Below are 18756 nucleotides of genomic sequence, written 5' to 3' on the forward strand. Positions count from 1 at the left end.
CGGCCTTTCAGGTTATGTCGATATAGGACTCGTTTTATAGATACTTTTGTACCGGTTTCCTCCAGCATCTTCACAATGTCCTTTGCTGTTGTTCTGGGATTGATTTGCACTTTTCGCACCAAAGTACTTTCATCTCAAGGAGACCGAACGCGTCTCCTTCCTGAGTGGTATGACGGCTGCGTTGTCCCATGGTGTTTATACTTGCGTACTATTGTTTGTACAGATGAACGTGGTACCTTCAGGCATTTGGAAATTGCTCCCAAGGATGAACCAGACTTGTGGAGGTCTACAATTTCTTTTCTGAGGTCTTGGCTGATTTCTTTTGATTTTCCCATGATGTCAAGCAAAGAGGCACTGAGTTTGAAGGTAGGCTTTGAAATACATCCACAGGTACACCTCCAATAGGCTAATTGACATCATTTGAGTCAATCAGAAGCTTCTAAAGCCATTACATTTTCTGGAATTTTCCAAGCTGTTTAAAGGCACAGTCAACTTAGTGTATGTAAACTTCTGACCCACTGGAATTGTGATACAGTGAATTAATTATAAGTGAAATAATCTGTCTGTAAACAATTGTTGGAAAAAAATACTTGTGTCATGCACAAAGTAGATGTCCTAACCGACTTGCCAAAACTATAGTTCGTTAACAAGAAATATGTGGAGTGGTTGAAAAACACGAGTTTTAATAACTCCAACCAAAGTGTATGTAAACTTCCGACTTCAACTGTAGCTAGGTAGCATAGATTCAATGATGATAAGAGACAAGAACTTCAATAAATAATGACAATACTGTAAACATCCAATTGGCCTACATAGGCAAGAACTATTATGGTTGGCGAGTCCGAGCTAACCAAGCTGGTGATGTTAATAGTAATGTTTCCGTTGATGGCACATGAGTCCATTCTCCTGGCGCTGGTGGTGACAGTCAGTGCTTACCTAACACCGAACCCAAACCGGCTACGCGCGTGCGCCATCGTGCATACATTTATTTTGTCCCCCCACACCAAACGCGATCACGACACGGTAGGTTAAAATATCAAAAGAAACTCTGAACCAATTACATTAATTTGGGGATTGGTCAAAAAGCATGAAACATTTATGGCAATTTAGATAGCTTGCACTTGCTAGCTAATTTGTCCTGGGATATAAACATTGAGTTGTTATTTTACCTGAAATGCACAAGGTCCTCTACTCAGACAAATAATCCACACATAAAATGGTCAACCGAATCGTTTCTAGTCATCTCTCCTCCTTCTAGGCTTTTTCTTCTCTTGACTTTATATTGTGATTGTCTACTTTCATAAATTAGGTGCATTACCGCTTCTGACCTCATTCGTCTTTCAGTCACCCACATGGGTATAACCAATGAGATGGCACGTGGGTACCTGCTTCTATAAACCAATGAGGAGATGGGAGAGGCAGGACTTGTAGCGCGATCTGCGTCACAAATAGAACTGACTTCTATTTTAGCCCTTGGCAACGCAGACTCAATAATTGAATAATATAGATTTCGAAATGTATTTTGCAAAGCTGGCGCAGTGAGATTGAACAGAGTAAACAGGCATTTCAAGGCATAGACACCGGCTGGAAAGCAGTTTTAACCCATCATCATTCAGGATTAGAATCACCCGTTGTATAATACACTACATTATGTATTATTATACATACATAGTAGTGGCTCATGGTGTACATGTTGTTCTCCAGGTGGCATTTCCCATCGTTGGGCAGAACAATCCCTCCCAGTTTCCCATCTCCAGCAAAGTGGAAGCCAGCATCAGTGGAAAACACCAGCAGACGGGTGACGTTCCTCCAGCCAATGTGCTCCTGGGAGGAGGGAGAGAGAGAGGGGCCCATACAAACTCATTGTGAAATAAAACCACATACAGAAAAAGGACACAGCTTACAGAAATACCAGAGAACAAAACTACAACACATAGGAAAGATTCAGGAAATATATTCAAAAAACTAGGAACAGCTATGTAAGAGGTTAAAACTTCTTAGGGCTAGGCGTCCAGCTAGCGAGACAAATTCCGGTGCAATTCAAATAAATAATCATAGAAATTATGGATATTTAACATTTAGGTACATACAAGTGTCTTATATCGGTTGAAAGCTTAAATTCTTGTTAATCTAACTGCACTGTCCGATTTACAGTAGCTATTACAACGAAAGCATGCCATGCGATTGTTTGAGGACGGCGCCCCACATCAAAATATTTTTCCACCGGCACAGGTTTCATAAATTCACAAATGGTGATTAAATATTCCCTTTTTTTAAATCTTCCTCTGATTTGTCATCCAAAGGGTCCCAGCTATAACATGTAGTGTCGTTTTGTTAAATAAAATCCTTCTTTATATTCCAAAAAGTCTGTTTAGTTGGCGCCATCGATTTGAGTAATCCACTCGTTCAACATGCAGAGAAAGGAATCCGAAAATCTACCCCTAAACTTTGTTTCAACAAATCAAAATAGGTTTCTATTTACTCCTCAGATACCCTAAAATGTAATCAAACTATAATTTTTCTTACGGAAAGAAGTATGTTCAATAAGAAATCGATTTTAGCAGGTGCGTCTTGTCTTCATGGCGCGCCCAAACACCAATTTCCAAGACTGTGTTCCTGAACTAAAACTCATATTTCTTATTCGTTTTGGAAGATACAAGCCTAAAAACTTGAACATAGACTGCTGACACCCTGTGGAAACCATAGGAATTGCATCCTGGGAGGTAGAATTCAGTATGCCCCTATACTTTCCATTGTAAGAGCATGGTCTCTCAAAAAAGAAATTCTGGTTGGTTTTTCTTTGGATTTTCTCCTACAATATCTATTGTGTTATATTCTCCTACATAATTTTAACATTTCTACAAATGACAAAGTGTTTTATTTCCAATGGCACCAATTATATGCATATCCTGGCTTCAGGACCTGACCAACAGGCAGTTTACTTTGGGCACGTCAGTCAGGCGGTAATTGAGAAAAAAGGGGCCTAGTTAAGTACTGCAGTGCATCTCCTCCTCATGGACTGCACCAGATTTGCCAGTTCTTGCTGTGAGATGTTACCCCACTCTTCCACCAAGGCACCTGCAAGTTCCCAGACATTTCTTAGAGGAATGGCCCTAGCCCTCACCCTCTGATCCAACAGGTCCCAGATGTGTTCAATGTGATTGAGATCCGGGCTCTTTGCTGGCCATGGCAGAGCACTGACATTCCTGTCTTGCAGGAAATCAGGCACGGAACGAGCAGTATGGCTGGTGGCATTGTCATGCTGGAGGGTCATGTCAGGATGAGCCTGCAGGAAGGGTACCACATGAGGGAGGAGGATGTCTTCCACGTAACGCACAGTGTTGAGATTGCCTGCAATGACAACAAGCTCAGTTCTATGATGCTGTGACACACCGCCCCAGACCATGATGGACCCTCCACCTCCAAATCGATCCCGCTCCAGAGTACAGGCCTCGGTGTAACGCGAATCTGATCATCACCCCTGGTGAGACAAAACAGCGACTCATCAGTGAAGAGCACTTTTTGCCAGTCCTGTCTGGTCCAGCGATGGTGTGTTTGTGCCCATAGCCGACGTTGTTTGTTGCCAGTGATGTCTGGTGAGGACCTGCTTTACAAACAGGCCTACAAGCCCTCAGTCCAGCCTCTCTCAGCCTATTACGGACAGTCTGAGCACTGATGGAGGGATTGTGCGTTCCTGGTGTAACTCGGGCAGTTATTGTTGCCATCCTGTACCTGTCCCGCAGGTGTGATGTTCGGATGTACCAATCCTGTGCAGGTGTTGTTACACGTGGTCTGCCACTGCAAGGACGATCAGCTGACCGCCCTGTTTCCCTGTAGCGCTGTCTTAGGCGTCTAACAGTACGGACATTGCAATTTATTGCCCTGGCCACATCTGCAGTCCTCAAGCCTCCTTGCAGCATGCCTAAGGCACGTTCACGCAGATGAGCAGGGACCCTGGGCTACTTTCTTTTGGTGTTTTTTTCAGAGTCAGTATAAAGGCCTCTTTAGTGTCCTAGGTTTTCATAACTGTGACCTTAATTGCCTACCGTCTGTTAGCTGTTAGTGTCTTAACGATCGTTCCACAGGTGCACGTTCATTAATTGTTTATGGTTCATTGAACAAGCATGGGAAACATGTTTAAACCCTTTACAATGAAGATCTGAATTTATTTGGATTTTTATGAATTATCTTTGAAAAACAGGGCCCTGAAAAAGGAATGTTTCTTTTTTTGCTGAGTTTATATTGACTCAAGACAAAGAGGAGTAAGTAAGTATGTTTATTGTCACTGTGAATTGATCTTGTGGTACCAGACCCCAACACCCTATTCTCATTTGAGAATGGCTGGAGTGGAGGCTAACTGGAATCTAAGAGAAAGACGTTTTATAAAACCTCAATGTTGAGAGTTCATTCACTCTAGGGTGCTAAACTGCTATTTCAAAGGGCTAATGCAGCTGGTGGCCACACCAGATACCGACTGTTACTTTTGATTTTGACCCCCCTTTGTTCAACGACACATTATTCAATTTCTATTAGTCACATGTCTGTGGAACTTGTTCAGTTTGTTGAATCTTATGTTCATACAAATATTTACACATGTTAAGTTTGCTGAAAATAAACAGTTGACAGTGAGAGGACGTTTCTATATTTACTGAGTTTAAAACCCTGATAAAATGATTATTTGAATAATTTACAGTACACTTACTCATTCAAGGGTTTTTCTTTATATTTACTATTTTCTACATTGTAGAATAATAGTGAAGACATCAAAACTATGAAGTAACACATATGGAATCATGTAGTAACCCAAAAAGTGTTAAACAAATATATTTTAGATTCTTCAAAGTAGCCACCCTTTGCCTTGATGACAGCTTTGCACACTTTTGGCATTCTCTCAACCAGCTTCACCTGGAATGCTTTTCCAACAGCCTTGACAGCCTTCAACAGCCTTCACTCCGTGGTCCAATTCATCCCAAAACATCTCAATTGGGTTGAGGTCGGTGATTGTGGGGGCCAGGTCATCTGAAGCAGCACTCATTTACTCTCCTTCTTGTTCAAATAGCCCTTACACGGCCTGGAGATGTGTTGGGTCATTGTCCTGTTGAAAAACAAATGATAGTCCCACTAAGAGCAAACCAGATGGGATGGCGTATCGCTGCAGAATGCTGTGGTAGCCATGCTAGTTAAGTGTGTCTTGAATTCTAAATGAATCACTGACAGTGTCACCAGCAAAGCACCCCCACACAAACACCTCTATGCTTCACAGTGGGTACTACACATGCGGAGATCATCCGTTCACCTACTCTGCATCTCACAAAGACACGGAGGTTGGACTCATCAGACCAAAGGACAGATTTCCTCCGGTCTAATGTCCACTGCTCGTGTTTCTTGGCCCAGGCAAGTCTCTTCTTCTTATTGGTGTCTTTTAGTAGTGGATTCTTTGCAGCAATTTGACCATGAAGGCCTGATTCACACAGTCTCATCTGAACAGTTGATGTTGAGATTTGTCTGTTACTTGAAATCTGTGAAGCATTTATTTGGGCTACAACCTGAGGTGCAGCTAACTCTAATGAACTTATCCTCTGCAGCAGAGGTAACTCTGGGTCTTCCTTTCCTGTTGCGGTCCTTATGAGAACCAGTTTCATCATAGCGCTTGATGGTTTTTGCGACTGCACTTGGAGAAACTTTCAAAGTTTGATTGACTTTCATGTCTTAAAGTTGTTAGGTTGTAATTATCAGAGTAAGAACTCAATGGACACTGAAAGCTCAAATCAAGTTTATTCTTCCCAAAGGATCGAACAGCTGAATAGACGACATTTCATACAAGCACTGATATTTAACCCTTTCTCCTATGCTGAGTCTCCTCCAGATCTGAACAGCCAATGCATCTCTGTTGCTAGACAGAACCTTAGTGATACCTGTTCTTCCTCACTTCATCTGACCTGACCTGTGCCCCAATGTGCTCACTCCTCCCCAACTCATGTCTGTCATGGTGACTGGTACCAGACTGTGTCTCTTCTCCTCCCAGAGGATCCCTCCCATAGGATCCCTGATGGCTAACAATAACATATCCTGACATAATGTAAACATTATACATTACCCTCTCTCACTCAGTGACATTAATAAGTATATTTCATATTCTCAGAACCCAACAAAGTAATGATGGATTGTCGTTTCTCTTTGTTTATTTGAGCTGTTCTATACAACCCCATACCTTGTCACAACACAACTGATTGTTTCAAAGGAAATTCCACAAATTAACAAGGCACACATGTTAACTGAAATGCATTCCAGGTGACTATTTCATGAAGCTGGTTGAGAGAATGCCAAGCGTGTCATCAAGGCAAAGGGTGGCTACTTTGAAGAATATATTTTGATTAGTTTGACACTTGTTTTTTTATTCCATATGGGGTTATGTCATCGTTTTGATGTCTTCACTATTATTCTACAATGTAGAAAATAGTGAAAATAAAGAAAAACCCTGAAATGAGTAGATGTGTCCAAACTTTTGACTGGTACTGTATATTATAATAAAAACATAATACTTACACCACAGACAGCCACTTGCATGATGGCATCAAAGCCTCCCTCTGGTGAGTCCAGGTTTCCAGAGATCTGCTGTTGTCCCACCAGGGTGTTGAACTCCTGTCCATTGCTGGTCAGCTTCAGGACGTTCTTATAGCTGAATGGACTGGTGCAGTTCTGGTCCCCAGTACAGGGGTTCAGCAGCTTGGCTGGGGTGGTGCTTATGTAAGGCATCACAGTTTTCTCAACAAAGGAACCAAAACCTAGAAAAGAAGAAGAGAAGATATCCAGCTCACATATAAACTGTATTGGTAAGGAGACAGGACACCAATTTGTTAGCTTCAGAACATCTTTACTAAGATAAAACTGGATATGTTACACATAACATTATGGGTATTGTAGAAAATGTATAATTATGCAATATGCACCCAAACAGCACTGAAAGCAGAAGAGATCAAGTTATTGTGGAGGAAAAGTTATAAGAAATATGGACATCCCCATTCCTCATACCGGGGCAGATTCATAATCTTACCAATTCTGAAATCAGATGTGATCTTTGACATCTCCAGCATCAGCTGTGTTCCCAGGTTCTTTACATTTTCCAGATCATCCTTCATTGAGTAGGAGAGGTCCATCAGGTAGTAGAGGTCGATGGGGTAATCCTCAGCTCGTTTGAACTTCAGATTAAAAGACTGGGGTTCACCTACAGTATACAAACAGAGGCAAGGTTAAACCAGGGACTATGGATGAAAATTTGCACTTTTGCTAACTCTGGCATATTTATATTGATGTTAACACTGAAATGTTGATTAAGGTCCATTGTCCCTGTCAAATAAGCCTCTGGCACGGAAGAGTGCAAGGAGCACTCCTTCCTTCCACATCATAATAACAGCTGTACAGTTGATAGCTTAAACTCTCAAAGAAAATAGAGGATACTGTAACTAATCAACATAACAGTGAAACAGCAACCCTCAGCAAAATTGCTTCAGCAATGATCAAATGGGAAGTTATGGCTAAAACAAAGTTAACTAAGACTGCGTCCCAAATGCCACCCTATTCCCAATATGAGGCACTACTTTTGACCAGAACGAAAAGTAGTAGAACTAAATAGGGAAAAGGTTGCCATTTGGGATGCACCCTTATCAAAGGTCCTACCAGATCTGAGGCTAAGGGTGAGTTTCTGGGGCTGGATCTGTGTGATATCCTCTGGTCTGAGTTTCTTTGCTCCCTTGTTGCGGTTGGTCACAGCCTTGTTCTTCAGGACCCACTGGCTGCCTCGGGGGTTCTCTACCTTGGCGCCGCCGCAACCTCTCTTCCTCAGGGATTCCAGCTCGTCACAGCGGGTCGACGTGGCCTCACCCTGCTTAAGAAACTCCTGGGGGAGAGGGAGGAGGTTAATCAGTATCATGACAAATTGCATTATGCACTCAGAGGGAATCCACCCAAAATGTAAGGTCCTTATTTTCTGAAAATATACACTGCTCAAAAAAATAGAGGGAACACTTAAACAACACAATGTAACTCCAAGTCAATCACACTTCTGTGAAATCAAACTGTCCACTTAGGAAGCAACACTGATTGACAATAAATTTCACATGCTGTTGTGCAAATGGAATAGACAACAGGTGGAAATTATAGGCAATTAGCAAGACACCCCCAATAAAGGAGTGGTTCTGCAAGTGGGGACCACAGACCACTTCTCAGTTCCTATGCTTCCTGGCTGATGTTTTGGTCACTTTTGAATGCTGGCGGTGCTTTCACTCTAGTGGTAGCATGAGACGGAGTCTACAACCCACACAAGTGGCTCAGGTAGTGCAGCTCATCCAGGATGGCACATCAATGCGAGCTGTGGCAAGAAGGTTTGCTGTGTCTGTCAGCGTAGTGTCCAGAGCATGGAGGCGCTACCAGGAGACAGTACATCAAGAGACGTGGAGGAGGCCGTAGGAGGGCAACAACCCAGCAGCAGGACCGCTACCTCCGCCTTTGTGCAAGGAGGAGCAGGAGGAGCACTGCCAGAGCCCTGCAAAATGACCTCCAGCAGGCCACAAATGTGCATGTGTCTGCTCAAACGGTCAGAAACAGACTCCATGAGGGCCCGACATCCACAGGTGGGGGTTGTGCTTACAGCCCAACACCGTGCAGGACGTTTGGCATTTGCCAGAGAACACCAAGATTGGCAAATTCACCACTGGCGCCCTGTGCCCTTCACAGATGAAAGCAGGTTTACACTGAGCACGTGACAGACGTGACAGAGTCTGGAGACGCCGTGGAGAACGTTCTGCTGCCTGCAACATCCTCCAGCATGACCGGTTTGGCGGTGGGTCAGTCATGGTGTTGGGTGGAATTTCTCTGGGGGGCCGCACAGCCCTCCATGTGCTCGCCAGAGGTAGCCTGACTGCCATTAGGTACCGAGATGAGATCCTCAGACCCTTGTGAGACCATATGCTGGTGCGGTTGGCCCTGGGTTCCTCCTAATGCAAGACAATGCTAGACCTCATGTGGCTGGAGTGTGTCAGCAGTTCCTGCAAGAGGAAGGAATTGATGCTATGGACTGGCCCGCCCGTTCCCCAGACCTGAATCCAATTGAGCACATCTGGGACATCATGTCTCACTCCATCCACCAATGCCACGTTGCACCACAGACTGTCCAGGAGTTGGCGGATGCTTTAGTCCAGGTCTGGGAGGAGATCCCTCAAGAGATCCCTCCGCCACCTCATCAGGAGCATGCCCAGGCATTGTAGGGAGGTCATACAGGCACGTGGAGGCCACACACACTACTGAGCCTCATTTTGATTTGTTTTAAGGACATTACATCAAAGTTGGATCAGCCTGTAGTGTGGTTTTCCACTTTAATTTTGAGTGTGACTCCAAATCCAGACCTCCATGGGTTGATAAATTGGATTTCCATTTATTATTTTTGTGTGATTTTGTTGTCAGCACATTCAACTATGTAAAGAAAAAAGTATTTAATAAGATTATTTCTTTCATTCAGATCTAGGATGTGTTGTTTAAGTGTTCCCTTTTTGAGCAGTATATTTCCTACACTCCAAAGCAGGTTATAAAGGTTATAAACAATATTGCCTGACACACTACTGTTGTAATTAGAAGGGACAGTTTAGATGACATACTTCTCTCCTTGATTGCATACGAGTTCTAATGCTGAGTCAGTTACAGTAACAATGCAGTAACAAAGTTATTGACAAATTCAAATCCACATACTGGGTCTGTGCACCATCCACATTTCGCTCCCACTTGAATACACTCCCCACAGGATTTGGCATTGGCCTTGATGCACTCGTTCCCTTCTGAAGGTTGAAGAGAAGCAAACTCATTATAGACTCCTAAAGACTAAGCAGGCAAAAAGCCTCAGTGTTTACACATTGTTTAATTTAGAATTAGGAAAACTGTGCGGCTCAGAGAGAACAGTAATTGGAGCCAGAACGGAATATTCCGCTGTTCCATAGTTCTATAATGTCCTCACTACTAAGCTCCAAAAAGCCTAGGTGGAGCTGCTTCTTCTTCTGACGAATGATATCATTACATTACAGCAGCATGCTCGCTTTGCTTCGACTCACCCATGGAAAATCAGGCTATTAGTCACCATTCTGTATTTTATGTAGGCCTACATCGTTTATGACATAATATCATTAGATGATGTACTGTGTAGTCAGTGTACAGAAACAGAATACTGATGTTACTGTTGAGGATTGATTTTGTCTAACAAGGTGGAAGTTAAAGTAAGTAGGACAGAAACTTGAGATATGAGAGAGAATAACTTTACCTTGCTGCGCACTGCTGTAACAAATGACTGCTAACAATGTTGATACCAGAAGTAGTTTCAGGTCCATCTGAAAAATAAAACGGATACAACATCATGAGGTTAGTGTGAGGATACAGTAAAATCTAGCAGTGAATACTGTGTTTCTGTTTACATTTGTACTACAAATAGAAGACATTAGGCTGGATACCAGTTAATTGATATAACCTTAGGGCCCAGAGGTCTTGATGGTCAGGTGGTCACATGGTCTGGAGCCCTAAACAGTGCCTTCAGAAACTATTCACACCCTTTTATTTTTCCACATTTTGTTGTGTTACAGACTGGATTTAAAATTGATTAAATTGAGATTTTGAGTCACAGGCCTACACACAATACCCCATAATGTCAAAGTGGAATTATGTTTTTAGAAATGTCTACAACTTAATAAAAAATGAAAAGCTTAAATGTCTTGAGCCAAATATTATTCAACCCCTTTGTTATGGCAAGCCTAAATAAGAACAAGAGTCAACATTTGCTTAACAAGTCACATAATAAGTTGTATGGACTCACTCTGTGTGCAGAAATAGTGTTTAACATGATTTTTGAATGACTACCTCATCTCTGTACCCCCAAACAGATGCCTCACAAGTCCTCAAATGGTAGCTTCATTAAATAGTACCCGCAAAACACCAGAAATTGAGCTCAAGTGCATCTTGTTTCCATTGATCATCCTTGAGATGTTTCTACAAATTGATTGGACATGATTTGGAAAGGCACACACACCTGTCTATATAAGGTCCCACAGTTGACAGTGCATGTCAGAGCAAAACCCAAGTTATGAGGTTGAAGGAATTGTCTGTAGAGCTCTGAGATAGGATTGTGTAGAGGGGAAGGGTACAAAAACATTTCTGCTGCATAGTAGGTCCACAAGAACACAGTGGCCTCAATCATTCTTAAATGGAAGAAGATTCGAACCACCAAGACTCTTCCTAGAGCTGGCCGCCCGGCCAAACTGAGCAACTGGGGGAGAAGGGCCTTGGTCAGGTAGGTGACCAAGATCCCGATGGTCACTCTGACTGAGCTCCAGAGTTCCTCTGTGGAGATGAGAAAGCCTTCCAGAAGGACAACCAACTCTGCAGCATTCCACCAAATTAGGCCTTTATGGTAGATTGGCCAGACGGAAGCCACTCCTCAGTAAAAGGCACATGACAGCCCGCTTGGAGTTTGCCAAAAGGCACCTAAAGGATTCTCAGACCATGAGACCAAGATTAAACTCTTTGGCCTGAATGCCAAGTGTCACGTCTGGAAGAAATCTGGCACCGTCCCTACGGTGAAGCACGGTGGTGGCAGCATTATGCTGTGGGGATGATTTTCACGGCAGGGACTGGGAGACTAGTCAGGATCGAGGCAAAGATTTACATTTTACATTTTAGTCATTTTGCAGACGCTCTTATCCAGAGCGACTTACAGTAGTGAATGCATACATTCCATTTCATGCATTTCTTTTTTTTTTTGTACTGGCCCCCCGTGGGAATCAAACCCACAACCCTGACGTTGCAAACACCATGCTCTACCAACTGAGCCACAGGGAAGGCAGATGAAGATGAACGGAGCAAAGTACAGCGAAATCCTGCTCCAATGAAAACCTGCTCCAGAGCACTCAGGACCTCAGGTTCACCTTCCAACAGGACAACAACCCTAAGCACACAGCTAAGACAACGCAGGAGTGGTTTCGGGACAAGTCTCTGAATGTTCTTGAGTGGCCCAGCCAGAGCCCGGACTTGAACCTGATAGAACATCTCTGGAGAGACCTGAAAATAGCTGTGCAGCGACGCTCCCCATCAAACCTGACAGAGCTTGAGAGGATCTGCAGAGAAGACTGGGAGAAACTCCCCAAATACAGGTGTGCCAAGCTTGTAGCGTCATACCAAATCAGACTCGAGGCTGTGATAGCTGCCAAAGGTGCTTCAGCAAAGTACTGAGTAAGGGTCTGAATACTTATGTAAATGTAATATTAGTATTTTATCAAAATTACAAGTTTGCTAAAATGTCTAAACCTGTTTTTGCTTTGTCATTATGGGTTATTGTGTGTTGATTGAGGGGGGGGGGACAATTTAATACATTTTAGAATAAGGCTGTAACGTAACAAATTGTGGAAAAAGTCAAGGTGTCTGAATGCTTTCCGAATGCACTGTAGATGTATATGTGATGGGATGTATAGACATTATGTGGATAGAATATTTAGTATTTCTGTAGGATACGAAGGATAGAATAGTATATATATACAGCAAAAGTTGAATAGGATGGCATTGACTAGAATACAATATATTCATATGAAATGAGCAAAACAGTATGTACTGTAAACATTAGTGACCAGTGATTCCATGTCTATTTACAGTGACAAGAAAAAGTATGTGAACCCTTTGGAAATACCTGGATTTCTGCATAAATTGGTCATAAAATTTGATCTGAACTTCATCTAGGTCACAACAAGAGACAAACACTGTCTGCTTAAACTAATGACACACAAACAATTATATGTTTTCATGTCTTTATTGAACACACTGTGTTAACATTCACAGTGCAGGGTGGAAAAGTATGTGAACCCTTGGGTTTAATAACTGGTAGACCCTCCTTTGGCAACAATAACCTCAACCAAACGTTCTCTGTAGTTGTGAATCAGACCTGCACAACGGTCAGGGTGAATTTTGGACCATTGCTCTTCACAAAACTGTTTCAGTTCAGCAATATTTTTGGGATGTCTGGTGTGAACTGCTCTCGGAGGTCATGCCACTCCAGAAGGCGTATTTTCTTCTGTTGAAGCCATTCTGTTGTTGATTTACTTCTGTGTTTTGGGTCGTTTCCTGTTGGATCACCCAACTTCTGTTGAGCTTCAATTGGCGGACAGATAGCCTAACATTCTCTTGCAAAATTGTTTTTTTTTGACAGCAGTGCTTACATAGCTTACATACATAAAACACTAAACAAGAATGGTGTTCATGGAAGGACACCACGGAAGAAGCTTCAAGGATTTTATAGATACTTTTGTAACCCTTTCCAGCTTCATGCAAGGCAACAATTCTTAATCTTAGGTCTTCTGCGATCTCTTTTGTTCGAGGCATGGTTCACATCAGGCAATGCTTCTTGTGAGTAGCATACTCTAGGGTGGAGGCCGGCTAGTGATGGCTATTTAACAGTCTGATGGCGTTGAGATGGAAGCTGTTGTTCAGTCTCTCAGTCTCAGCTTTGATCCACCTGTACTGACCTCACTTTCTGGATGATAGCAAGGTGAACAGGCCGTGGCTTGGGTGGTTGATGTCCTTGATGATTTTTGTTGGCCTTCCTGTGACATCTGGTGCTGTAGGTGTCCTGGAGGGCAGGCAGTGTGCCACCGGTGATACGTTGGGCAGACCGCACCACCCTCTGGAGAGCCCTGTGGTTGCGGGCGATGCATTTGCCATACCAGATGGTGATACAGCCTTACAGGATGCTCTCAATGGTGCATCTGTAAAGTTTGTGATGGTTTTACGGGCCAATACAAATTTCTTCAGCCTCCTGTGGTTAAAGAGGCGCTGTTGCACATTTTTCACCACACTGTCTGTGTTAGTGGACCACTTCAGGTTGTCAGAGAAGTATACACCGAGGAACTTGAACATTAAACCTCCACTGTGGCCCCGTTGATATGGACGTGCTCTCTCGGCTGTCTCCTGAAGTCCTCGATCAGCTCCTTAATTTTGTTGATGTTGAGGGAGAGGTTATTTTCTTGGCACCACTTCACAAGGGCCTTCACCTCCTCCCTCTAGGCTTTCTCGTCATTGTTGGTAAGCAGGCCTACTGCTGTTGTGTCGTCTGCAAACTTGAGGATTGAGTTGTAGGCGTACGTGGCCACGCAGTCATGGGTGAACAGGGAGTACAGAGGGGGCTGAGCCCCTGCGTTGAGGATCAGCGAAGTGAAGGTGTTGTTTCCTACCTTCACCACCTTGGGGTGGCCTGTCAGGAAGTCCAGGAACCAGTTGCACAGGGCGGGGTTCAGACCCAGGGCCCTGAGCTTAATGATGAGCTTGGAGGGTACTATGGTGTTGAAGGCTGAGCTGAAGTCAATGAACAGCATTCTTATATGTATTCCTCTTGTCCAGATGGGATAGGGCAGTGTGCAGTGTGATGGCGATTGCATTGACTGTGGATCTATTAGGGAGGTATGCAAATTGGAGTGAAATTGTAAACGGGCGAAGAAGGATTTTAGCTTGTCCGGGAGCAAGACGTCAGTGTCCGCTACGTGGCTGGTTTTCCCTTTGTAATCTGTGATTATCTGGAGTCCCTGCCACGTACATCTTGTGTCTGAGCCATTGAATTGCGATTCCACTTTGTCACTGTACTGATGTTTGCCTGTTTGATTGCCTTACGGAGGGTATAACTGCACTGTTTGTATTCAACCATATTCCCAGTCACTTTGCCATGGTTAATGTGGTGGTTTGCGCTTTCAGTTTTGCTCGATGCATCTATCCGCGGTTTTTGGTTTGTGTAGGTTTTAATAGTTACAGTGAGAACAACATGCCCTATACACATCTTGATGAACTCAGTCACTGTGTCAGTGTATACGTCAATGTTATTCTCAGAGGCAACCCAGGAACATATTGCAGTCTGCTTGATCAAAACAATATAGAAACTTGGATTCTGATTGGTCAGACAAGCATTGAATAGACATTAGCACAGGTACTTCCTGTTTCAGTTTCTGCCTATAGGAAGGGAGAAGCAGGATGGAGTCGTGATCTGATTTGCCGAAGGGAGGGTGGGGGAGGGCCTTGTAGCCATCCGGGAAGGGAAAGTAACAATGGTCTTGAGTTTTTGACGTGCGAGTCCTATAGGCAATGTGTTGATAGAACTCCGGTAGCGTTTTCCTCAAATTTTCTTTGTTAAAGTCCCCGGCTACAATAAATGCAGCCTCAGGATATGTGGTTTCCAGTTTGCACAAAGTCCAGTATAGTTCCTTCAGGGCTGTCGTGGTATCGGCTTGAGGGGGAATATACACGGCTGTGACTATAACCGAAGAGATTTTTCTTGGGAGGTCATATGGTCGGCATTTGATTATGAGGTATTCTAGGTCAGGTGAACAAAAGGACTTGAGTTCCTGTACATTATCACAATCACACCATGAGTAGTTAATCATGAAACATATACCTCTGCCTTTCTTCTTCCCAGAGAGTTCTTTATTCCTGTCTGTGTGATGTACTGAGAACCCAGCTCGCTGTATGAACAGGGACAGTATATCCGGAGAGAGCCATGATTCTGTGAAACACAGTATGTTAAAGTCCCTGATGTGTCTTTGAAAGGAGAACCTCACCCTGAGTTTGTCTACTTAATTGTAGACGAGCTCGTGTACTTAGGAGCTAGATAAAGAGCTGCCATGTCTATCAACGCCATCTTCTGTAATAGTACTAGGCTATTATACTGTGATGTAACTAACAAAATACATAGCCTCTCTGTAACATGTAATATTAGAGGAAGATTTGCTGAGCTAACGTTGCGCCTGTACACAGGTTTATTCCCTGCTAGCTAACGTTAGCAAGCTAGTTAGCTCATAATCAAGCAAACCTGACAACATGTTTGATGCATGTTGCCAGCTTGCTTTCAATAATGTTTCAACTTGAACTGGATAGCTACTGTCCTTGTTTGTTGTAATTCTTGGGCAAAGACACACCCACATTAAACCACACCTCCAAGACAACTCTTGTTTACCTTCAGTCATGGCTGCTAGCATTTCTTAACTTGTTATGGATAGGGGGCAGTATTTTCACGGCCGGATAAAAAACGTACCCGATTTAATCTGGTCATTACTCCTGCCCAGAAACTAGAATATGCATATAATTAGTAGCTTTGGATAGAAAACACTCCAAAGTTTCTAAAACTGTTTGAATGGTGTCTGTGTGTATAACAGAACTCAAATGGCAGGCCAAAACCTGAGAAGATTCTGTACAGGAAGTACCCTGTCTGACCATTTCTTGGCCTTCTTTGTCATCTCTATCCAAAACAAAGGATCTCTGCTGTAACGTGACACTTTCTAAGGCTCCCATAGGCTCTCAGAAGGCGCCAGAACGTTGAATGATGACTCTGCAGTCCCTGGCTGAAAAACAGTAGCGCATTTGGTAAGTGGTCGATCTGAGAACAATGAAACGGGCGCACGCGTGCACATGAAGAGTCCATTTTACTTTTTCAGTCTTTGAATGAAAAAAACAACTCCCAGTCGGAATATTATTGCTATTTTATGAGAAAAATCGCATTAAAATAGATTTTAAACAGCGTTTGACATGCTTCGAAGTACGGTAATGGAATATTTTGAAATTTTTTGTCACGATACGCGTCCGCGCGTCACCCTTCGTTACCCTTTGGATAGTGTCTTGAACGCATGAACAAAACGCCGCTATTTGGATATAACTATGGATTATTTGGAACCAAACCAACATTTGTTGTTGAAGTAGAAGTCCTGGGAGTGCATTCTGACGAAGAACAGCAAAGGTAATCCAATTTTTCTTATAGTAAATCTGAGTTTGGTGAGTACCAAACTTGGTGGGTGTCAAATTAGCTAGCCCGTGATGGCGAGCTATCTACTCAGAATATTGCAAAATGTGCTTTCACCGAAAAGCTATTTTAAAATCGGACACCGCGATTGCATAAAGGAGTTCTGTATCTATAATTCTTCAAATAATTGTTATGTTTTTTGTGAACGTTTATCGTGAGTAATTTAGTAAATTCACCGGAAGTGTTCGGTGGGAATGCTAGTTCTGAACGTCACATGCTAATGTAAAAAGCTGGTTTTTGATATAAATATTTACTTGATTGAACAAAACATGCATGTATTGTATAACCTCTCCAGCGTCTCGTCCCGTATGCGGGATCAAAATCCAGCGAAAACTCCTAGCGACATTAGCATAACAAAATTTTATATATTTTTTTTTTCAAATATAGGACTGTCTCATATCGTTTTATAGATACACCTCTCCTGAATCGACCCACGTCGTCCGATTTCAAAAAGGTTTTACAGGAAAAGCAAATCATTAGATTATGTTAGAGGAGTCCATCGTAAAAGCAGCAACATAGCCATTTTCCGAGCAACCACATGCATCACAAATAACCAAAAAACAGCTAAATGCAGCACTAACCTTTTACAAACTTCATCAGATGACACACCTAGGACATCATGTTACACAATGCATGCATTCTTTTGTTCAATAAAGTTCATATTTATATATGAAAACAGCATTTTACATCGGCGTCTGACGTTGACTAACTATTTTCCCGTCAAATGCATCCCGGGAAACAGTGCTACAATTTACTGAATTACTATTCGAAAACATTTTTAAAATGTAATATTGTCATTCTAAGATTTATAGATGAATATCTCTTGAAAGCACCTGTCATACCAGATTTAAAAATAACTTTACTGGATAATCACACTTAGCGATAAAAGGGGATGCGATACTCAGAAAATGAGCTAGTAAACCTAGCTCGGCACCATCTTGGAACAATCGCATATCACATCTAATCTTGTATAATATTGTCAATAATCGCTTACCTTTAGTTGTCTTCATCAGAAAGCACTTCCAGGAATCCCAGGTCCACAACAGATGTATTTTCGGTCGAAAAAGTCCATCCTTTATGTTCCGTTAGCTTGCTGTTGTTAGCGCGTCTGAATGCTGTATCCAAATGCTCTGCCGGGCGCGGGACAGCCGTTTCGAAATAAAACATTTTTTTCCCATTTAGGTTCGTTCAAACATGTCAAACGTTCTATAACATAAATCTTCAGGGCCTGTTTCAACAAGAGAGCCAATAAGATTCGAGGGGGACGATTGTATTGTGTTTCAAAACGTTTCGAAAGGTGGGGGTAGACAGGGCCGCCGGCGTCATAATGGTGATGGCCCTCCCCCTGTGACCAATTTCCAACGCGTCTCATTCACTGAGTTTCGACAGTAGAAGGCTCAAAACACTTTGTAAAGACTGGGGACATCTTGTGGAAACAATAGGAAGTGCTCAATGAATGATAGCTCACGGTGTGAATAATAGGCAACGACGTGAAGTTGAGTCCACAATTCAGAATTCCACTTCCTGTTTCAATCGGTCTCGGGGTTTTGACTGCCATATGAGTTCTGTTATACTCACAGACACCATTCAAACAGTTTTAGAAACTTTAGGGTGTTTTCTATCCACAAGTATTAATTATATGCATATCCTAGCTTCTGAGTTTGATTAGTAGGCCGTTGAAAATGGGCACGAATTTTTTCCAAAATGCGCTGTGGCGCCCCCCTATCCTAGGGTAACGTCAAGAGGATAACATAATGTCCTAGGAGTGTCATCTGATGATGATCATCAAAGGTTAGTGCTGCATTTAGCTGTGGTTTTGGTTTTTGTGACATTATATGCTAGCTTGAAAAATGGGTGTCTGATTATTTCTGGCGGGGTACACTGCTGACATAATCTAATGT

General features: G+C 42.8%; 1 protein-coding gene across 4 annotated transcripts in view; it reads right to left on the reverse strand.

The window, feature by feature from the left end:
• The window catches only part of LOC106590025 (integrin beta-1), a 50815-nt gene that overhangs the window by 18848 nt on the left and 13211 nt on the right, over nt 1-18756 (reverse strand). For all 4 annotated transcript variants that reach the window (XM_014180506.2, XM_014180509.2, XM_014180507.2 and 1 more), the window contains exons 2-7: nt 10304-10370; nt 9742-9827; nt 7678-7897; nt 7055-7225; nt 6547-6785; nt 1669-1824 (exon numbers count right to left, since the gene is read on the reverse strand). In XM_014180506.2, coding sequence (XP_014035981.1) covers nt 1669-1824; nt 6547-6785; nt 7055-7225; nt 7678-7897; nt 9742-9827; nt 10304-10370 — 939 coding nt within the window. The remainder of the gene's footprint in view (nt 1-1668; nt 1825-6546; nt 6786-7054; nt 7226-7677; nt 7898-9741; nt 9828-10303; nt 10371-18756) is intronic.

Source organism: Salmo salar, chromosome ssa29, assembly GCF_905237065.1.
Source record: "Salmo salar chromosome ssa29, Ssal_v3.1, whole genome shotgun sequence".
NCBI classification, from domain to species: Eukaryota; Metazoa; Chordata; class Actinopteri; order Salmoniformes; family Salmonidae; genus Salmo; species Salmo salar.